General features: G+C 39.0%; 1 protein-coding gene across 10 annotated transcripts in view; it reads left to right on the top strand.

Moving 5' to 3' along the window:
* Positions 1-24,017, top strand: part of WDSUB1 (WD repeat, sterile alpha motif and U-box domain containing 1) — a 95,340-nt gene that overhangs the window by 49,385 nt on the left and 21,938 nt on the right. For all 10 annotated transcript variants that reach the window (XM_066279523.1, XM_066279524.1, XM_066279525.1 and 7 more), the window contains one exon: positions 16,129-16,269. In XM_066279523.1, the coding sequence (XP_066135620.1) occupies positions 16,129-16,269 (141 nt within the window). The remainder of the gene's footprint in view (positions 1-16,128; positions 16,270-24,017) is intronic.

Below are 24,017 nucleotides of genomic sequence, written 5' to 3' on the forward strand. Positions count from 1 at the left end.
GAGAGATAGGAACATCAATCTTTTCCTGTATGAGCCCTGACCAGGGATTGAACTGGCAACCTCTGTGCTTCAGAACTGTGCTTTAACCAACTGAGCTATCCGGCCAAGGCAATAAATCTTAACAGTACCTTTTATGAAGGAACACTTGACAATATAAAATAATAATTTCAGATTTCAACAAACAATGTTTGAAAACACAGGAGAAACATAGTAAAAATAATAGTAATATAATTCTATTCTGATGGCAAGATAAAGAATAAGAAATTCTTACCAGACCTGTTTAGGTGGTGATGCAGTGAATAGGGCATTGACCTTGAACACTGAGGACCGAGGTTTGAAACTCTGAGGCTGCTAGCTTGAGTATGGGTTCCCCACCTTAAGTGTGGGGTCACCAGCTTGAGTTTGGGCTCCTTGGCCTGAGCATGAGATTATCGATATGATCCTGGGTTGCTGGCTTGAGCCCAAGGTCGCTGGCCTGAGCAAGGGGTCACTGGCTCAGTTTGAGCCTCCATCAAGGCATATATGAGAAAGTGAACAACTAAATTGCCGCAACTACGAGTTGATGCTTCTCATCTCTCTCCCTTGCTAAAAAAAAAAAAAAGAAAAAAAATTTTCTACCAGATTCAATGAAAGGACATAGGTTTTGAAGGATGAGTCTCAGGTGTAGTTGTTAAAATAATTTTAAAATTCAGGGAAGTAAAGTTTTGGAAGTATCAGGCCCAAGCCAAAATTGAAATATAATTTAAATAAGTTCTGTGGTGGTCTAATAGCTGAATTAGGAACATCATTATTATGAATGGAGACAAAAATGTTACACATTCTCTAGTAAAGAAGGAATTTGCTTTGTGTTTGTTTTTTAAGATTTGGAAAGTTAGCATATTCAACAAATTAAACACAGAATAAATTAGTAAATAAATAGACTGGGATGTTTATTTTTCACATCATTTTAAAGTATTTTAATGTTTTTTGAAAAATTTTAAAGAAGCAAGAGGCTAACTTTAATCTTCTACAAGTGCTACTTTAAGCTACAGTGAATTTCTTTGTCTTGAATTTTAAGAAAAGCAGACTCTTCCTCAAAATAGTAAATTGAAGTTATAGAGAATTGAAATTGGGTCTAGGAAAAAAAATGTGTTAAGAAGCAAACTGATAAGTATATGATAACGAATTGCTCTTTCAGTGCATAACTCTTATTTGCATTTGCCTTTGTGCTACAACTGTTAAAGTGGTTCCTGTGCCAATATGAATAAATATGAATTCGCCTAACACCATATGGAGGAAGTTGATTAATTGTGCAGTAAAGTATATTGGAGTGTTAGAGACCACAGTAGTATATCGATTATACTTGACACTTAAAAAATTATCTTTAAGGAATCAAGAAGTCCATCAAATATTTTTTCAGTGAGTGTTTCATAAATACAGTATACAACAAAGGAATTTTCTATTGACCGGAATATATCTGTTGGAATCTGGTGCTTAACCAAGAATAATGGTCATTTTACAGGATTGTGTTAATGAAAGCCAGTGTACAGTTGACAGTTTTAGGTAGGAAATAACTCCTTATATCTACTACTACATTTGCATAAGGAATGTCTAGACAGAGATTATAGGTACAAAAGATCCTTGACATTGAGAGAGATGCTTTAAGACATTTCTGAGTCCACGAACTTGTGAACTGTACTATAGCATTTAATATTCCATTCAAAAGGCATAAAGCGTGAAGAGGGAAGTGCACAAAAGTCTCTCTGAGGTGTGATGCCAGGCAAGCAGGAAGTCCACTAACTAGCCACCGGACTTTCATCTCCACATCAGCCTTAGTTTATGTCTGGGCCTCAGGAACTTCGCAAAATGCTACCTGCCTTGGAATTTGGATTTGCTGTAGATGATATAATGTAGAAACCTGGAGTGACAACTGCCAAGAAACTATGATCTATCTTGTCCTTACACTTTATATTGAAATAATTATCAGTCATAGAGTCCTAATTAGGAATGAGTTTTTTTCAAAGAGTTCCCTTTACTTTTTGCTTTTGTGTTTCCAAGAGCCCATAAAAGCACATGAGAAATTTTTCTAAATCATTTTCACTTATAATTTAGAAATTATATCAGGCCTTGCCCGCTGACTCAGTGGATGGAGTGTGGGCCTGGTGTATGGATGTTCCAGGTTCTATTCCTGGTCAGGACACAGAGGGGAAGTGACCATCTGCTTCTCTCCCTCTCCCTCTCCCTCTCCCTCTCCTCTTCCCTCTCCCTCTCCTCTTCCCTCTCCCTATCCCCCTCCCCCTCCCCCTCCCCCTCCCCCTCTCCCTCTTCACCTCCTGCAGCCAGTGGCTCTATTGGTTCCAGCGTCTTCCTGGGCACTGAGGATAGCTTGGTTGATCGAGATTGGCCCCAGACAGAGGTTGATGGGTGGATCCTGGTAGGGGTGCATGTGGGAGTCTGTCTCACTATCGCCCCTCCTCTCAATTAAAGAAATAAATAAAATAAAAATTATATTAAATGTTTTTTCAAACTTGATATATCCACTGTCTTAACATCATCAGATGTTGAAAGTTTCAAGTTTCAATTTCTATAATACAGTACATCTTTATGTAGATTTTTACTTGTTGCCTAGCTACATGTGTTGTTAAGTAATAAAACATTTACCATTTTTTTCTTTATGTGTGATTAAAGTGAAAAGGTCCCTTCAAATCTAATTTCTGTGGACTGACTTGCTATTGGAGTGGGCATAACCATTCCAGTTCAGCCACTGTTCTTAATAGCTAACCTCACTTTCCAGTGAGTACTTGTTGAGCATTTTGGGGACTTCTTTCCTCAGGCCCATCAGATATCCTGTCGCTCCCTTCCACACAGATATCAACCTGAAGTATGGATGGTTTGTTGTCACCTACGTATACTATTGCGGGGTTCATGATGACACCGTTCTGCCTTGTTCTGTTGTAAATCTCTGTGGGATTTAATTTTGCTATCTAGTTGTCTATTTTTATGTGGGGATTCAGAGAAATTGCAAAGCTGTACTGTTCCCACCACCATCTTCTCTAAGCTCTTTTGAAAATCCCTACTGTATTAATAGCCATGTTTCTCTATTCTGATTGCAGTTTTTAGGTTTATGTGCCTGTTTTCTCTTGATCAGTCAGAGGTTTGTTTTTGTGTGTGTGGTTTCTTTTTTAAATTAATTTTTAAAAATCCAAAGTATTTTAAAATATTTTTTTTCCTGAGAAACCCACTTTTGGTTCTGTTCTCTCTCGGGGCGGTGAAGAGGTGACTCAGTGAGCGGCCTGCTGGGCTGCGCTTGGAAGTTCCAGGCTGCAGCGCCTCCAGCTGCTGCTGGCGTTGCTGCTTCATCAACAACCTGAGGAGTCAAAGTTGGGGAGAGTGAAGGATGCAACTAGACAAGTCTCTCCTCGGTCATGGAGACAGGGCTCTGCTGCAGGCTCGTCTCCCCTCCCCCACTTTGGTGCTCAGTTACCTCTGTTTCCTTGTAGCTTTTCAAAGTTTTGTCTTCTATTTTTGATGGTTATTTGTGTCTAGACTCCATCAATACTCAATTTCCAGGGGTGGCCAAGTGTTGGGGAGGTACAATGGCTGCTGGCCTATTTAACTTGTCACTTTATTAAGAACTAGATGCCTTTTTAGGGTTATAATATATACAGGCATACCTCATTTTTTTTTTTTTTTTGTATTTTTCTGAAGCTGGAAACGGGGAGAGACAAGTCAGACAGACTCCCGCATGCACCCGACCGGGATCCACCCGGCACTCCCACCAGGGGCGAGGCTCTGCCCACCAGGGGGCGATGCTCTGCCCACCAGGGGGCGACACTCTGCCCCTCGGGGCGTCACTCTGCCGGGGACCAGAGCCACTCTAGCACCTGGGGCAGAGGCCAAAGAGCCATCCCCAGCGCCCGGGCCATCTTTGCTCCAATGGAGCCTTGGCTGCGGGAGGGGAAGAGAGAGACAGAGAGGAAGGAGGGGGAAGTGGAGAAGCAAATGGGCGCTTCTCCTATGTGCCCTGGCTGAGAATCAATCCCGGGACCCCCGCACACCAGGCCGACACTCTACCGCTGAGCTAACCGGCCAGGGCCTACCTCATTTTATTGCACTTTGCTTAATGAGCTTCACAGATGTTGTGTTTTTTTACAAATTGAAGGCAAGACCTACTGTTGGCACAAAGACTATGGCTTGCTTTATTGTGGTTGTCTGGAACTGAACCCACAACATCTTGAAGGTATGCCTGTATAGCCAGATATTGTACATTCCCTGTACTGACAGTTTACTAGTGCTCAGCTGATAAGGGTCCTTTCTTTCTGAACAATTGCATTTGATAACACTTACTCCCAACTTTCACTCACAAAAAGAGATGTAAGTGCTGTAGATTTGACTTGGTAACTGCTTCCCTTTTTCAAAATGACAAGGATAACACATAATTTAACTGTCTCTTATCTGAATAGGATTTTTTTCTTATTTTCAAATAGGCTTTCTGTATTCGGTATTATAAATATTATAAATATTAGGAAATGTATAATACAGGGTGGGGCAAAAGTAGATTTACAGTTCATAGGAAAATAATTCAATAATAATAACATAAGAATAAATTCAGTGTTTTGTGTACTTACAACTGTAAAACTGCTTTTACCCCATCCTATATTTTTGACAGAGTGGGAAATGTAATTTTCAGAATATTAAATGCTTCCCTGCCCTTCTTTTATTAGACGTTGTGTTAGTATCCCTTTAAATGAGATGACTAGTGTCTAATGATAAATGTGTTGAGGTGCTTTTTAAAAACTGTTTGACAAATCTTCGATTGAGCTTCAGTGAATTCCATAGGAAAGTCAGAGGAAAGCAGTGAAGCCGTCCCTAAGAGGCGGGTGACTTCTAGGCTGACCTGCCGTACTTCCTTAGATATGGTCAAGGTGTCCAAATAGATTTACACAATTTACAACACAGCAGGCAGCGTGAGCTTCATGTTCGGATTGGTTCCTCTTTCCCCCTAAGCCATGTGGGGCCGATTTGTGTTTGTGTCACAGCTGAAGAACCTTAAGCTCCTACCTCCTTTCTATCCACCTGCAACTCTTAGGAAGGGATAGCTAGCAAACCAGCCCAAGAGGAAGACATTATCTTTTTATTTACCTGGAAACAAGTCTGCCCTCTGACTAGAAGGAGACATTATCTCGAGTTTCCAAGTATGTTCGGAAACATCCTTGAAAAGGTATCAGGAGTGATGTCACGGAAATGGCGCCGTGAGCAGCGCGTCCGACAGATCTCCCCTAAATCACAACAAATTTATCAACTAGAAACAGAAAAATTTATCCTCGGAGCATTCCGGAGTTCCACACAAACTGAAAGCGAAAGGACTGTTATCACTTGAATCTGAGAGATGAGGGTGTGGAGGAAGCTACCGCAGCAACGTTCATTCAAGCCGCGAGGCAGTGCGCCTGTGGTGAGTCAGCCCACACTCGGGAGCCGCGAGCAGCCGCGGGCGCGCGCTGGTATGGTTGCAGAGCGAGCACCGCCCACACTCGGGAGCGGCGAGCAGCCACCAGCGTGCCCGGTCAGGTTGCAGAGCGAGCACCGCCCACACTTGGGAGCCGTGAGCAGCCGCGGGCGAGCACCCGGTACGGTTGCAGAGCGAGCACCGCCCACACTCCGGAGCAGCGAGCAGACGCTGGCGCGCGCCCGGTACGGTTGCAGAGAGAGCACCGCTAACGTTCCCAGCGGCCTGCGCACTGCGAGTGAGAGTCACCAGCCACCGGTGCCCGGAGCACCCCATTCGCGCGCGTGCCCTGGGCATTCCACACGCCCAGAGCGCCCTACTGGCCCGCACACTCAGAGTGCCCCATTATCCTGCGCCTGGTGCGATCCAGCCGCCAGCGGCAGGGTGAGCGGGAGAGGCACCAGGGTGGTCTTCTACTTGGGAGATTCTCTCCGTGGGCGGGTCACCTCACCCAGCCATTCAAGCTAACAATCAAGCGTTGGGGGAGGAGCGCGCGCAGGCAGCCTAAAATACCTTCGGGAGCACAGCTGCGACCCAATCACTGAAATTAGCTTAACCCATGAAATCTGCGCACCCTCGGTTCTAATTGATAAGATCTCTCTCAGTTCAGCGACCCAAGACAAGAGGCGTGATATTTTTTAGTGCCTCTCGCTAAAGGGACGGGGGCAACTTCTGATTGATAGAGCCTCCATATTCAGGGATAAACGCTAACAAGAGAGACTTGGCAGATAATAAGATCTATACTACACTAGTCACAAGCAGAGACTAGTGCCTCTTCTTCCCAGCCAAAACAGGCTACAAAGTGTGGAAAGCCTGGGTTGAGAGGTCCAACTGAATGATAGGCGCTGAACAGTCACCTTGACAACAATTGACTCCCACCCCCGCCTGATTACACTGGAGGCCCTGACTGCCAGAGCCTTTCCCAAAGCCTTGCACTGAGTGGGGATAGAGTGGGGATTTCCCAGCTCTTTGAGCCTCTTACTCCCCAGGCAGAAGCAGTTGCAGCCTTATAGCTGGATCACCAGGCTGCTAATTCAGGAAGGGGGGACTAGGAGAGAGAATCCAGGAAAGCAAACTCTCTCATCGTTGGACCCTGCAAACGCCAACAAGCCTTGACTACCAGCAAGACTAAAGCCAATTATATGACATTGCCATAGAATCCCATCAACTGCAAATCCCTACCTAAGTGTGACACAGGGGCAGAGCCTGGGGTACAGAGTCACCGACCAGGAAGAGGGAGAGAAAAGAAAAAGGAAGAAGTTAACCTCTCAAAATCAAGAAAAATCCACAGACTTTACAACTTGTTCCACTAATTTTTTTTTTGTTGTTGTTTGTTTCTTCTATCTTATTGCCTTTATTTCCTCCACCTCGGTCCTTCTATTCTCTGCCCATCTTATGCTTCCCTTTTCTTGAACTACACTACCCATGAGTGTTACATTTTATTTCTCTTCTTCATCCTCACCCTCCTTTAAGGTTATACTCCAAAACACTTAACTCTCACTCTCTCCTCTTTTGTTTTTTTTTTTGATTTGCTTTATTTTGTTTTTTCTCTTCCTTTTTTATTTCTTCCTTCGTTTTTCTCTTTTTCTTATTTTTTCCTTTCTATTCGTTTTTTCTTTTCTCGTTTTACTTTCCTCCCATTTAATCCTCAATCACGAACAAATTAGTTAATTTGGGACTCAAGGCTTTTTTTGGCTTTATTTTTCTTTTTTGTTTTTGTTTTTTTCTTGTTTTTTTATTTTTGTGGCATTTTGGGTCCTCCCAACCCAAGGTCTCCATTGTATTTAGTCTTTGCTCCACTTAATACAACAGATTTTTACTTATTATTTTTATTTTTTTCTTCTTTATTATTCTTTTTTTGGTCCTTTTTTCTGGTTCTCTCTTATCCCTCTCATTATATCTCTAATTGACCATCACTTACAAGCAAATCATCTTATGCTTGTCTAAAATTTTCTTCCTTTTTTTTTTTTTTTTTTTTTTTTTTGCATTTAGTAGGTCCCTACTCCCTTTTTTTGCCCCTTGAACTCTTCACCCCAAATCAGGCCCTCCATTATAGGCACGATATTTCCCTGAGGAGGGGAGAGGAGGGAAAGAGAAGAAAGAAAAAAAGGGGGAAATAATAAATTATTACTGTTTTTTTTTGTGTGGGGTGTTTTACCCTTTTTTTTTTTTTTTACTTTTTACTCTTTATTAATTCTAATTAGTGCTATCAACAAGACCACCCTCAGATGCCAATAAGAAAGAGGAAATCGAATATTATGGATACAAAAGAAGGAGAGGTAACACAAATAGATGTGGAAAAATCTATGGAGAAAAGACTTAACATATTGGAAGCCTTGGAGCTAAATGACAGAGAATTTAAAATAGAAATCTTAAAAATACTCAGAGATATACAAGAAAACACAGAAAGGCAATATAGGGAGATCAGAAAACAACTCAATGAACACAAAGAATATATTACCAAGGAAATTGAAACTATTAAAACAAATCAAACAGAAATGGAAAACTCAATTCACGAGCTGAAAAACGAGGTAACAAGCTTAGCTAACAGAACAGCCCAGATTGAGGATAGGATTAGTGAAATAGAAGACAAACAACTTGAGGCACAACAGAGAGAAGAAGAAAGAGACTCAAAAATAATAAAAAACGAGAAAGCCCTACAGGAATTGTCTGACTCCATCAGAAAGAATAACATAAGAATAATAGGTATATCAGAGGGAGAAGAGAAAGAAAATGGAATGGAGAATATACTCAAACAAATAATAGACGAGAACTTCCCAAGCCTGTGGAAAGAACTAAAGCCTCAAATTCAAGAAGCAAACAGAACACCGAGTTTTCTTAACCCCAACAAACCCACTCCAAGGCACATCATAATAAAGATGACACAAACCAATGACAAAGAAAAAATTCTCAAGGCAGCCAGGGAAAAGAAGAGTACAACATATAAAGGAAGGCCTATTAGATTATCATCAGATTTCTCAGCAGAAACTCTACAAGCTAGAAGAGAGTGGACCCCAATATTTAAAGCCCTGAAAGAGAGGAACTTTCAGCCAAGAATACTATACCCATCAAAGCTATCCTTCAAGTATGAAGGAGATATTAAAACATTCACAAACACAGAAAAGATGAGAGAATTTATCAACAGAAAGCCCCCACTCCAGGAAATACTAAAGGAGGTTTTCCAACCAGATTCAAAGAACAAAAGAAAACAACACCACAAGTAACAGCTCCACCAAGAACACAATAAAACCAAACTTAAACTGTGACAACAAAGGAAAAAAAGGGGGGAGAGGATGGAGATTAACAGTAGCAAAGGACGATGAAGTGCAGAAATACTTATAAGATAGGGTACTACAATGAATATGGTAGGTACCCTTTTCATTACTTAATGGTAACCACCCTTGAAAAAACCACCACAAAAACACTTGACTTAAAAAAGGTAGCAACAGAGGAAAGAAGTATGGAACACAAACAAACAAAAACAAATGATAGAAAAACAAAAGAGAAGAATCAAACTAGATACAAAACTAACAGAAAGCAATTTATAAAATGGCAGTAGGGAACCCACAAGTGTCAATAATTACACTAAATGTAAATGGATTAAACTTACCAATAAAAAGACACAGAGTAGCAGAATGGATTAAAAAAGAAAATCCAACTATATGCTGCCTACAAGAAACACATCTAAGCAACAAGGATAAAAACAAATTCAAAGTGAAAGGCTGGAAAACAATACTCCAAGCAAACAACACCCAAAAAAAAAGCAGGCGTAGCAATACTCATATCTAATAATGCTGACTACAAGACAGAAAAAGTACTCAGAGACAAAAATGGTCATTTCATAATGATTAAGGGGAAGTTGAATCAAGAAGACATAACAATCCTTAATATATATGCACCAAACCAAGGAGCACCAAAATATATAAGACAGCTACTTATTGACCTTAAAACAAAAACTAACAAAAATACAATCATACTTGGAGACCTCAATACACCGCTGACGGCTCTAGATCGGTCATCCAAACAGAGAATCAATAAAGATATAGTGGCCTTAAACGAAATACTAGAACACCTGGATATGATAGACATCTACAGGACACTTCATCCCAAAGCGACAGAGTATACATTTTTCTCTAGTGTACATGGAACATTCTCAAGAATTGACCATATGTTGGGCCACAAAGACAATATCAGCAAATTTAGAAAAATTGAAATTGTACCAAGCATATTTTCTGATCATAAAGCCTTGAAACTAGAATTCAACTGCAAAAAAGAGGGGGAAAAACCCACAAAAATGTGGAAACTAAACAACATACTTCTAAAAAATGAATGGGTCAAAGAAGAAATAAGCGCAGAAATCAAAAGATATATACAGACAAATGAAAATGAAAATACGACATATCAGAATCTCTGGGATGCAGCAAAAGCAGTAATAAGAGGAAAGTTCATATCACTTCAGGCCTATATGAACAAACAAGAGAGAGCCGAAGTAAACCACTTAACTTCACACCTTAAGGAACTAGAAAAAGAAGAACAAAAACAACCCAAAACCAGCCGAAGAAAGGAGATAATAAAAATCAGAGCAGAAATAAATGAAATAGAGAACAGAAAAACTATAGAAAAAATCAATAAAACAAGGAGCTGGTTCTTTGAAAAGATCAACAAAATTGACAAACCCTTGGCAAGACTCACCAAGGAAAAAAGACACAGGACTCAAATAAATAAAATTCAAAATGAAAGAGGAGAGATCACCACAGACATCATAGAAATATTGTAGAATACAATGAAAAATAATTCTACAAAGAATTATTGTAGAATACTATGAAAAATTATATGCCACCAAATACAACAATCTAGAAGAAATGGATAAATTCCTAGAACAATACAACCTTCCTAGACTGAGTCATGAAGAAGCAGAAAGCCTAAACAGACCAATCAGCAGGGAGGAAATAGAAAAAACTATTAAAAATCTCCCCAAAAATAAAAGTCCAGGCCCAGACGGTTATACTAGTGAATTCTATCAAACATTCAAAGAAGACTTGGTTCCTATTCTACTCAAAGTCTTCCAAAAAATTGAAGAAGAAGCAATACTTCCAAACACATTTTATGAGGCCAACATAACCCTCATACCAAAACCTGGCAAGGATGGCACAAAGAAAGAAAACTACAGACCAATATCTCTAATGAATACAGATGCTAAAATACTAAACAAAATACTGGCAAACCGAATACAACAACATATTAAAAAAATAATACATCATGATCAAGTGGGATTCATCCCAGAATCTCAAGGATGGTTCAACATACGCAAAACGGTTAATGTAATACACCATATCAACAAAACAAAGAATAAAAACCACATGATCTTATCAATAGATGCAGAAAAGGCTTTTGATAAAATACAACACAATTTTATGTTTAAGACTCTCAAGAAAATGGGGATAGAAGGTAAATATCTCAACATGATAAAGGCCATATATGATAAACCATCAGCCAACATCCTATTAAACGGCATAAAACTGAGGACTTTCTACCTTAAATCAGGAACAAGACAGGGTTGTCCACTCTCTCCACTCTTATTCAACGTGGTGCTAGAAGTTCTGGCCAGAGCAATCAGACAAGACAAAGAAATAAAAGGCATCCATATCGGAAAAGAAGAAGTAAAGCTATCACTTTTTGCTGATGATATGATCCTATACATCGAGAACCCGAAGGACTCCACAAAAAGATTATTAGAAACAATAAACCAATACAGTAAGGTCGCAGGATACAAAATTAACATACAAAAGTCCATAGCCTTTCTATATGCCAACAATGAAATATTAGAAAACGAACTCAAAAAAATAATCCCCTTCACGATTGCAACAAAAAAATAAAATACCTAGGAATAAACATAACAAAGAACGTAAAGGACCTATATAATGAAAATTACAAAGCATTGTTAAGGGAAATCGAAAAAGATACAATGAGATGGAAAAATATTCCTTGTTCTTGGATAGGAAGAATAAATATAATCAAAATGGCCATATTACCCAAAGCAATATACAAATTTAATGCAATTCCCATCAAAATCCCTATGAGATTTTTTAAAGAAATGGAACAAAAAATCATCAGATTTATATGGAACTATAAAAAACTCCGAATAGCCAAAACAATCCTAAGGAAAAAGAATGAAGCTGGGGGCATTACAATACCTGACTTTAAACTCTATTATAGGGCCACGATAATCAAAACAGCATGGTATAGACACTCAGACCAATGGAACAGAATAGAAAGCCCAGAAATAAAACCACATATATATGGTCAAATAATCTTTGATAAAGGGGCCAACAACATACAATGGAGAAAAGAAAGCCTCTTCAACAAATGGTGTTGGGAAAACTGGAAAGCCACATGCAAAAGAATGAAACTCGACTACAGCCTGTCCCCGTGTACTAAAATTAATTCAAAATGGATCAAAGACCTAAATATAAGACCTGAAACAATAAAGTACATAGAAGAAGACATAGGTACTAAAATCATGGACCTGGGTTTTAAAGAACATTTTATGAACTTGACTCCAATGGCAAGAGAAGTGAAGGCAAAGATAAATGAATGGGACTACATCAGAATTAAAAGTTTTTGCTCAGCAAGAGAAACTGATATCAAAATAAACAGACAGCCAACTAAATGGGAAATGATATTTTCAAACAACAGCTCAGATAAGGGCCTAATATCCAAAATTTACAAAGAACTCATAAAACTCAACAACAAACAAACAAACAATCCAATAAAAAAATGGGAAGAGGACATGAACAGACACTTCTCCCAGGAAGAGATACAAATGGCCAACAGATATATGAAAAGATGCTCAGCTTCATTAGTTATTAGAGAAATGCAAATCAAAACTACAATGAGATACCACCTCACTCCTGTTAGATTAGCTATTATCAACAAGACGGGTAATAGCAAATGTTGGAGAGGCTGTGGAGAAAAAGGAACCCTCATTCACTGTTGGTGGGACTGTAAAGTAGTACAACCATTATGGAGGAAAGTATGGTGGTTCCTCAAAAAACTGCAAATAGAACTACCTTATGACCCAGCAATCCCTCTACTGGGTATATACCCCAAAACCTCAGAAACATTGATACGTGAAGACACATGTAGCCCCATGTTCATTGCAGCACTGTTCACAGTGGCCAAGACATGGAAACAACCAAAAAGCCCAATAGAAGACTGGATAAAGAAGATGTGGCACATATACACTATGGAATACTACTCAGCCATAAGAAATGATGACATCAGATCATTTACAGCAAAATGGTGGGATCTTGATAACATTATAAGGAGTGAAATAAGTAAATCAGAAAAAAACAAGAACTACATGATTCCATACATTGGTGGAACATAAAAATGAGACTAAGAGACATGGACAAGAGTGTGGTGGTTACCAAGGGTGGGGGGGGAGGGAGGACATGGGAGGGAGGGAGGGAGGGAGAGAGTTAGGGGGAGGGGGAGGGGCACAGAGAACTAGATAGAGGGTGACGGAGGACAATCTGACTTTGGGCGAGGGGTTTGCAACATAATTTGATGACAAAATAACCTAGACATGTTTTCTTTGAATATATGTACCCTGATTTATTAATGTCATCCCATTACCATTAATAAAAATTTATTAAAAAAAAAAAAAAGACTCTCAACAAAATGGGTATAGAAGGAAAATATCTCAACATGATAAAGGCCATATATGATAAACCATCAGCCAACATCATATTAAACGGCATAAAACTGAGGACTTTCTATCTTAAATCAGGAACAAGACAGGGTTGTCCACTCTCTCCACTCTTATTTAACGTGGTGCTAGAAGTTCTGGCCAGAGCAATCAGACAAGACAAAGAAATAAAAGACATCCATATCGGAAAAGAAGAAGTAAAGGTATCACTTTTTGCTGATGATATGATCCTATACATCGAAAACCCGAAGGACTCCACAAAAAGATTATTAGAAACAATAAACCAATACAGTAAGGTCGCAGGATACAAAATTAACATACAAAAGTCCATAGCCTTTCTATATGCCAACAATGAAATATTAGAAAACGAACTCAAAAAAATAATCCCCTTCACGATTGCAACAAAAAAAATAAAATACCTAGGAATAAACATGACAAAGAATGTAAAGGACCTATATAATGAAAATTACAAAACATTGTTAAGGGAAATCGAAAAAGATATAATGAGATGGAAAAATATTCCTTGTTCTTGGAAAGGAAGAATAAATATGATCAAAATGGCCATATTACCCAAAGCAATATACAAATTTAATGCAATTCCCATCAAAATCCCTATGAGATTTTTTAAAGAAATGGAACAAAAAATCATCAGATTTATATGGAACTATAAAAAACCCCGAATAGCCAAAACAATCCTAAGGAAAATAATGAAGCTGGGGGCATTACAATACCTGACTTTAAACTCTATTATAGGGCCACGATAATCAAAACAGCATGGTATTGGCAGAAAAATAGACACTCAGACCAATGGAACAGAATAGAAAGCCCAGAAATAAAACCACATATATATGGTCAAATAATCTTTGATAAAGGGGCCAACAACATACAATGGAGAAAAGAAAGCCTCTTCAACAAATGGTGTTGGGAAAACTGGAAAGCCACATGCAAAAGAATGAAACTCGACTACAGCCTGTCCCCGTGTACTAAAATTAATTCAAAATGGATCAAAGACCTAAATATAAGACCTGAAACAATAAAGTACATAGAAGAAGACATAGGTACTAAAATCATGGACCTGGGTTTTAAAGAACATTTTATGAACTTGACTCCAATGGCAAGAGAAGTGAAGGCAAAGATAAATGAATGGGACTACATCAGAATAAAAAGTTTTTGCTCAGCAAGAGAAACTGATATCAAAATAAACAGACAGCCAACTAAATGGGAAATGATATTTTCAAACAACAGCTCAGATAAGGGCCTAATATCCAAAATTTACAAAGAACTCATGAAACTCAACAACAAACAATCAAACAATCCCATAAAAAAATGGGAAGAGGACATGAACAGACACTTCTCCCAGGAAGAGATACAAATGGCCAACAGATATATGAAAAGATGCTCAGCTTCATTAGTTATTAGAGAAATGCAAATCAAAACTACAATGAGATACCACCTCACCCCTGTTAGATTAGCTATTATCAACAAGACGGGTAATAGCAAATGTTGGAGAGGCTGTGGAGAAAAAGGAACCCTCATTCACTGTTGGTGGGACTGTAAAGTAGTACAACCATTATGGAGGAAAGTATGGTGGTTCCTCAAAAAACTGCAAATAGAACTACCTTATGACCCAGCAATCCCTCTACTGGGTATATACCCCAAAACCTCAGAAACATTGATACGTGAAGACACATGTAGCCCCATGTTCATTGCAGCACTGTTCACAGTAGCCAAGACATGGAAACAACCAAAAAGCCCTTCAATAGAAGACTGGATAAAGAAGATGTGGCACATATACACTATGGAATACTACTCAGCCATAAGAAATGATGACATCAGATCATTTACAGCAAAATGGTGGGATCTTGATAACATTATAAGGAGTTAAATAAGTAAATTAGAAAAAAACAAGAACTACATGATTCCATACATTGGAGGAACATAAAAATGAGACTAAGAGACATGGACAAGAGTGTGGTGGTTACCAGGGTGGGGGGAGGGAAGATATGGGAGGAGGGAGGGAGAGAGAGAGTTAGGGGGAGGGGGAGGGGCACAGAGAACTAGATAGAGGGTGGCGGAGGACAATCTGACTTTGGGCGAGGGGTACGCAACATAATTTAATGACAAAATAACCTAGACATGTTTTCTTTGAATATATGTACCCTGATTTATTAATGTCATCCCATTACCATTAATAAAAATTTATTTAAAAAAAAAAAAAAAAAAAAGAAAAGGTATCAGAGGTGTGTATAAACACCAAAAGACAGAAAGCTGATGTGGCGTTTCATGGGCACTATTGGGTGTTTTGAAATATATTTCCTTCTGCCTATGACACCCCACACACCTCCACCTAAGGTAGAACTGGCAGCTTGTTCGAAACATGTTAACAGCTAATAACATTAAACATTCTGAAATGAAAAAAATTAACAATTTTTAAAACTTAAGAAAAAATTAAAAATACAAATGACTGGAACTCGTGTACAGTCTTAGACAAACAGATGAACTTTATTTGTGATTGTGTTTCATATGAGAATTAGCAAATAATATATCCAATTTCATAAAGTTTAATAACAAATGATGGAAGTTTTACCTTATTAAGCTGTGAACATCTTTAGAAATTATTTTAAGGAAATTTCTTGTCTATATAACAAGTAATAATTAGCCTTTTCTGATTTTGTGTATTAGTGTTCAGCAATCTAAAATTCTTGAGGAACTTTCAGAATCTGGGATTGTTTAGAGTTCCTGATTTATATTAACCACACAGTATTCTATACTACAAAAATTCGTGGAAGGATTCATAAAGAAAACAGTTCGAAGTGGTGAACAGTCTGTCTGAAGATTTTTGCTTCTAGTAAATAAAATCATCCTCGATTTGCTAAAGATTTGAATATAGGGTACCAGCAGTTCTCCAGTCCTAATAGTAATTTCTTTTTAGAATCTCTAGGGCTGCGCAGTAAGATTCTGAGAAAAATTGAAGAGCTCCGGACAAAGGTGAAAACCCATTCTTCTGAAATTCCTGATGAATTTGTATGTCCAATCACTAGGGAGCTTATGCAGGATCCTGTCATTGCATCAGGTATGTGTGATGCTATTCTAAGTTTTGGGGCATAAAGTGTGCTAAATGAATAAATAATGTAGACAGTTTACAGAAATATGTTTAAATGTAGAAAATTTTCAAAATTCCTTTTATTTCTTGAAGTAGTTTTCTTTTAAAAAACTCATTAGAAGCCTAATGAATTTGTAGTAGAAAGTATTGGAAAGGATGTGGAGAAAAGGGAACCCTGATGCTCTGTTGGTGGGAATATAAATTAGTAAAAATAAAACCCATTAAATCTGAGATGAACTGTTACTGAACACTGTATATCTCTTAATAAATAAAATTGATGGAATAGGTTTGGATAAGATGCAAGACAAAAGGAGTAAGTTTTTTACAAGCTTTACTTAAATTTCTGAAATGTATAGATACTGGAATATAAAGTTAAAATAATGTTTTTGTAGGGATAGACTGTTGAGATCTCTTATGTTTAGTTTATCTTTCATGAATTTAAACCTTAACAAAATAAGAACTTAAAGATTAAGTTGCATCATTCCACATTAATTTCAAAATTTTCCTCGGTAAACACAGATATATGTTTTAAGTAGTTGTAATCAGTGAGTCCATATTATATTGTTTTTAAATTTTTGTGTAAAACATTATTATATACATGTTTCTAAATATTGGCTTAGAATATTGACTTAATTTTCAGTTTTAATAATTTTATTCTATTGTAGCTATATGCTACATTTTATTTGACTTCTAATATTTGGTATATGTATGAGTTTGCAAATAAATATGTATGAGTTTGGTATATGTATGAGTTTGCAAATCTTTGTGTTGTAAATAGCATTGCACATCTTGGTACTCCCTTCGTTCTGCTGTTACCATTACTTATGGTTATTTTCATGGCATGGGTGCTCCAAGCAGAATTAACTAATCAAAGAATTTTTTTATGAACATGAAAAAGGACAGTCTTGATAGTCTTTGTTAAATTTGTTATTAGATTGTTTTCTGTGGGAGAAACATTTACAGTGTTACCAGAAATATATTTAAGTGTACTGTTTTTCCAGTTTTGTTATCATTAAATTTTATAACTATTGAGGTGAGTTTAATGGTTGTTTGGAATTGTATTCCTATATTGCCAGGGAGGCCATACATTCTTCTTTTTTTCCCCTAGTTTCTTTACATCATCATTTTTTTTTAAAATTTAATTTATTGGGGTAACATTGGCTAATAACATTATGTAAGTTTCAAGTGTAAAGTTCTATAAGACATCATCTGTATATTGCATGTATGTTCACTACCTAGAGTCTAGTCTTCTTCTTTTTTTTTTTTTTTTTATAGAGACAGAGTCAGAGAAAGGGATAGACAGGGACAAACAGGCAGGAATGGAGAGATGAGAAGCATCAGTCATTAGTTTTTCATTGCGCGTTGCGACACCTTAGTTGTTCATTGATTGCTTTCTCATATGTGCCTTGACCGTGGGCCTTCAGCAGACTGAGTAACCCCTTGCTCGAGCCAGGGACCTTGGGTCCAAGCTGGTGAGCTTTTGCTCAAACCAGATGAGCCCGCACTCAAGCTGGCGACCTTGGGGTCTCGAACCTGGGTCCTCTGCATCCCAGTCCGACGCTCTATCCACTGCAGCACCGCCTGGTCAGGCCAGAGTCGAGTCTTTGTCACTATATATCTGGCTCCCTTTACCCTCTTCATCCTCCTCCTACCCACTTTCCCCCCAATAACTGTCATACTGTTGTCTGTGTCTATATGTTTTTATTTTGTTTTGTTTGTTTGTTGCTTTCTGTTTTATATCCCACATATAAGCAATATTTCCTTTGACATATTGCACTTAGCATGAAACTCTCAATATCCATTCATTATTGTTTATAGCTGAGTAGTTTTCTATCGTGTGTGTGTGTGTGTGTGTGTTTGTGTTGTCTTCTTTATCCAACCATCTTAGGGCACTTAAATTGTTTCTATGACTTGGTTATTATGAATAATGCTGCAGTGTATATAGGGACACATATATCTTTCATGTATAAGTGTTTTCAAATTTGGGGAGGTAAATACCCAGAAGAGGGATTGCTGGGTCATATGGTGATATTTCTATTTTCAGTTTTTTGAGGAGCCTCCATACTGTTTTGTATAGAGGCTGCCCCAATTTACATACCCACTAGTAGTGTACATACAAGAGTTCTCTTTTCTCCACATCCTCTCCAACACTTATTATTTCTTGTCTTATTGATAATAGCCATTGAAACAGGTGTTAGATGGTATAGCATTGTGGTTTGCATTTACCTTATAGCTAGTGAGGTTGAGCATCTTTTCATATATCTGTTGGCCATCTGTATGTCTTGGAAAAAGTACCTGTTCAGGTCATCTGACCATTTTTTGATTTGATTGTTTGGTTTTATTGTTGAGTTGTATGAGTTCTTTGTATATTTTGGAGATATTGTTTGCAAATGTATTCCCCTATTTCATTGTTTGCCCTTTCGTTTTGTTGATGGTTTCTTTTGCTGTGCAGAAGCTTTAATTAAAAAAAATTTTTTTTCAGAAGCTTTTCTTTTTCCTTCACTGGGTAGCTCAGTTGGGTAGAGCATCATCCTGATATGCCAACGTTGTGGGTTCAATCCCTGGTCAAGGCACACATAAAAATCAACCAATAAATGCATAAAAATGTAGAACAACAGAAACTTTTATTTTGATGTAGTTCCATTTATTTATTTTTGCTTTTATTTCCCTTGTTCAGGGACAAATTGACAAAAACCCCTCTGAGACCAAGGTTCATAGGTTTAGTGTCTATGTTTTCTGCTATGTATTTTATTGTTTCAGGTATTATAATTAAGTCTTTAATCCATTTTGAGTTAATTTTTGTGTATGATGTCAGACAGCATTCTAGTTTCATTCTTTTGTTTGTGGCTTTCCAGTTTTTCCACCGCCGTATACCAAAAAGCTTTCCTTTCTCTATTGTGTGTTTTTGGTTCCTTTGTTGAAAATTAGTTATGGGTATATGTGTGGATTTATTTCTGGGCTCTCAATTCTGTTTCAGTCATCTGTGTGTCTGTTTTTCTGCCAATACCATACTATTTTGATTACTGTAGCTTTGTAGTATAATTTGAAGCCAGGGAATGTGGTACCTCCAGCTTTGTTTTTCTTTTCCTCAGGATTTCTTTGGCTATTTGGGAGTCTTCAGGGTTTCATACAAATTTGATTTTAGTATGGCGGTGTTCTGATATCTTTTCCCTCTTTTTTTCACATTAACTGTCTTAGTTCTAGATTTTTGTTTTGTGGTTACCATGAAGTTAATGGAAAAAAAAAACAAGAAAAGTTTCATACATGCAATAGGCCTTTTTCTTCTGATGGCATATTATCTTCATTTGCCTGTGCAAGTTTAGTTCTTGTCTCCCACCCCTTTTATGTTTTTGTTGTCACAAATTATCCCTTTTGGTGCTGTGCATTTGTTTCCAAATTTCAGAAGCTGTAGTCTTCTGTTAAAAAATGCTTTATTTGCTTTAATCTATATGTTATAATTAAGTATTTAATACCCTTCTCTGAGATAGGGTTGCGATTTCCTGATTTTCTGTTTTCTTACAGTTTCGAGTCCTTTTGTCGTCTTGTTTCAGATAGAAGAACTGCTTTCAACATTTCTTGCAGTGCAGGTTTTGTGGTGATAAATTCCCTCACCTTTTGTTTGTCTGGAAAAGCCTGTATTTCTACTTCATATCTAAAGGATATTTTTGCTGGATATTTTATTCTTGGCTGGTAGTTTTTCTCTTTTAATGTTTTGAATATTTGGTTTCACTTTCTCCTAGCTTGTAAGGTTTCTGCTAGAAGCTCTGATGATAATCTCATGGGGTTTCCTTTATAGGTTATAGTCTTCTTTCCCCCAGCTGCTTTGAGAATTCTTTCTTTGTTATTAATTTTTGATAGTTTTAATATAATGTGTCTTGAATAAGGTCTTTTTGCATTGAGATAATTAGGTGTTCTGTTAACCTCTTAGCCTCTTGGATTTGAGGGTGCAGATCTTTTCATAGATTTGGGAAGTTCTTGATATTTGTTTGAATAGGATCTCTTGTTTCCTGCTCCCTTCTCCCAGTTCTGGAATACCCAATATTCTTATATTGCTCTAATAGAATCAGATAGTTCTTATAGACATCTTTCTTTCTTTCCTTTCCTTTTCTTTTTTTTAGGTGAGAGGAGGGGAAATAGTGAGGCATACTCCCACATGTGCCCCAACCAGGATCTGCCTTGCAACCCCATCAGGGGCTGGGGCTTGAGTACTGAGCTATTTTTAGTGCTTGAAGCTAATACGCTTCAATGGAGCTATCTTCAGCACCCGGGGCCACACTCAAACCAGTTGAGCCACTGGCTGTGGGAGGGGAAGAGGAATAGAAGGAGAGTGGTAGAAGTAGATGGTCACTTCTCTTCTGTGCTCTGATTGGGAATCAAACCTGGGATGTCCACATGCCAGGCTGATGCTGTATCCACTGAGCCACTGTCCAGGGCTGACTTCTTTCATTTAAAAAACATTTCAAGGCCCTGGCCGGTTGGCTCAGTGGTAGAGCATCAGCCTGGCATGCAGGAGTCCCAGGTTCAATTCCCAGCTAGGGCACACAGGAGAAGCGCCCATCTGCTTCTCCACTCCTCCCCCTCTCTTTCCTCTCTGTCTCTCTCTTCCCCTCCCACAGCCAAGGCTCCACTGGAGCAAAGCTTTCCCGGGCACTGAGGATGGCTCTGTGGCCTCTGCCTCAAGCACTAGAATGGCTCTGGTTGCAGCAGAGCAACGCCCCAGATGGGCAGAGCATCACCCCCTGGTGGGCATGCCGGGTGGATCCTGGTCGAGCGCATGTGGGAGTCTGTCTGACCGCCTCCCTGTTTCCAATTTCAGAAAAATACAAAAAAAATAAAAATAAAAACAAACAAAAAAACCCCATTTCAGTTCTCTCTCTTCTTCTTCCTGAGTCATTTCTAGGTTTCTGCCTTCAAGAGTACTAGTTCTTTCTTGAGATCCCTAGCTCTCAAATTCAAACTTCATCTCAGTTACTGAGGTCTTCAGCAACAAAATTTGTTTGGTTCTTTTATAGTTTCATTTCCTTTGGTAAAGTACCCCTTTTGTTTGTTGATTTTATTCCTGAGCTCATTGAATTACTTTTCTGAATTTTTTTGTAGCTTATTGAGTTTTTTAGAACAGCAATCTAGAATAGTCTGTCATTTAAATCACAGTCTTCCATATTTTTTAGTTTGTTTTCTGAAGACTTCATTTTCTTTCTGACCTACCTGTTACCTTGATTGTTCATGGTAGCTGATGAATTGAGGAGGTAGGTGTTCCTCTGTGTTCTGGGTCACCTTGGTTTCAGAACACCATGCCCATGTTGAGACGTGGTAGGTGATGCGGCTCCGGGCCTGTGAATTTTCAGCACTGTTTTGAAACAGGAAGCTGCCAGCTTCAGTGTACTGTCAGGTGTCCCAGCTGCCTCTGCCGGGTTCTGTGTGATGGGCTGGGGGAGGTGGGTCCATGCATCTGAAACTTTGTTTTTTCCACTGAGTTCAGCTGAGGTGTGCCCTGGCCGACTGCTGCTTTCCCCCCTCCTGCCCTCCACTGCCACTGTGTTAGCTCTAGCCATGTGGGCGGCCAGAGGCTGAGGAGAGGGCTGATTTCTACATGTGCAGGTTTGTTTTTTACTCTGCTGCTGGTGACTGTCCCACTGTAGCCGCCACTCCTCTGAACTGCATCTTTGTTCCGGTTATTCAGCCCAGCTGCAATGTGTACCAGCCACTCAAGCCAGAAAGTTGCCTCTGTCCGTCCTGTCCTGGCTGCACTACCAAGTGAGTGCTGCAATCCACCCTCCACTGCCGCCATGTCAGTCAGGGCCGCTGCACTCCCTGGACTGTCCGTGGCTCCCATCTCTGTCATTCCCCCGTTTTCCCTCCTGTGCTTGCTCAGCCATGTCCACCTTCAGATGTATCAATGCTCAGATCTATCGGATGTGTTTCTGTGCTGATCAGAAAATCCTGTGTTAAATGACTAGTTTTCTGACTTGTAACTTTAAGGGGAGATACGAGGAGGTCTTCTCATGCTGCCTTGCTGCTGATTCACTCCAATAAATATTTTACATGGCAGTTTACCATTTAAATATGCTTGGGTATAAACTATTTATTCATCTTCTTTATCTGAGGGACTTAAATACCAACTTTATATTATGTCCACATTATTAGGGGAACTAATTATGTAGAATCCTACCTTGTTAATATCGTTTTAATATATTTGTCTCTAGTTGCTCTGCACTTTTGTAGGCAGAAGCATGTTTCATTTATTCAACTGTAGACATTGTCTTCCAGTTTAAAAAAATGCTTAGCTCTTATATTTGGAATTTTATATTTGCTTTGAGATATGATTGAACCAAGAACATACATTTTTTTAAGGTATCTTCTTTTAATTGTAAAATAATATATTCTCACTGTATAAAAAATTTTCAAACAACACAGAGGTATTTAAAGTGAATCATCTCATTGATCTGGTCTTAAGGTGAGAACCAACACCAGTTTTGTACATAATTCTATATATTTTACTCTGTTTATTCTTAAATATCACATTTTTAATACCAATTGAATGAAGATATTTTTATAAAACTGGGCTCATACACTTCATACTGTTTTGTGTCATGACTCTTTCTTTTTAGTTTTGGTGAAATCTCCGTGGACATTTTTCTGTTCCTATGTATGTAGTCATCCCTAAATGCTATTTTCATTTTTCTTAATTTAGTTCCCAGTGCAAGAAGAAGGCATCATGTTATCTAACTTTATCCTTTTTTTAAAAGAAATTTCTGATTGTAACAGTAGTACACATTTATTAAAAAATTTTAAACTTCACAGAAATATACTTTATTCATTTTAAGGGCTGCCTAATATTAAAAAATGCCTGTGACCTGCCCTGGCCGGTTGGCTCAGTGGTAGAGCGTCGGCCTGGCATGCGGGGGACCCGGGTTCGATTCCCGGCCAGGGCACATAGGAGAAGCGCCCATTTGCTTCTCCACCCCCCTCCTTCCTCTCTGTCTCTCTCTTCCCCTCCCGCAGCCAAGGCTCCATTAGAGCAAAGATGGCCCGGGCGCTGGGGATGGCTCCTTGGCCTCTGCCCCAGGCGCTAGAGTGGCTCTGGTCGCGGCAGAGCGAAGCCCCGGAGGGGCAGAGCATCGCCCCCTGGTGGGCAGAGCGTCGCCCCCGGTGGGAGTGCCAGGTGGATTCCGGTCGGGCACATGCGGGAGTCTGTCTGACTGTCTCTCCCCATTTCCAGCTTCAGAAAAAAAAAAAAAAAATGCCTGTGACCTATAATTTATTTCATTTCCTGTTTGATGTTTTGTTATTATAAACAGCAGCAGTACACATTTTGTATAAATTTACCTTTACAGTTTTTTTGTTTATTTGTTTTTTGGGGGTTTTTTTTTTGTATTTTTCTGAAGTTGGAAACGGGGAGGCAGTCAGACAGACTCCCACATGTGCCCGACTGGGACCCACCTGGCACGCCCACCAGGGGGCGATGCTCTGCCCATCCGGGGCGTCGCTCTGTTGCAACCAGAGCCAATCTAGTGCCTGAGGCAGAGGCCAAGGAGCCATCCTCAGCGCCTGGGCCAACTTTGCTCCAATGGAGCCTTGGCTGCGGGAGAGGAAGAGAGAGACAGAGCGGAAGGAGAGGGGGAGGGGTGGAGAAGCAGATGGGCTCTTCTCCTGTGTGCCCTGGCCAGGAATCGAACCCGGGACTCCTGCACGCCAGGCTGACGCTCTATCACTGAGCC

Source organism: Saccopteryx bilineata, chromosome 5 (genome assembly GCF_036850765.1).
Source record: "Saccopteryx bilineata isolate mSacBil1 chromosome 5, mSacBil1_pri_phased_curated, whole genome shotgun sequence".
Lineage (NCBI taxonomy): Eukaryota > Metazoa > Chordata > Mammalia > Chiroptera > Emballonuridae > Saccopteryx > Saccopteryx bilineata.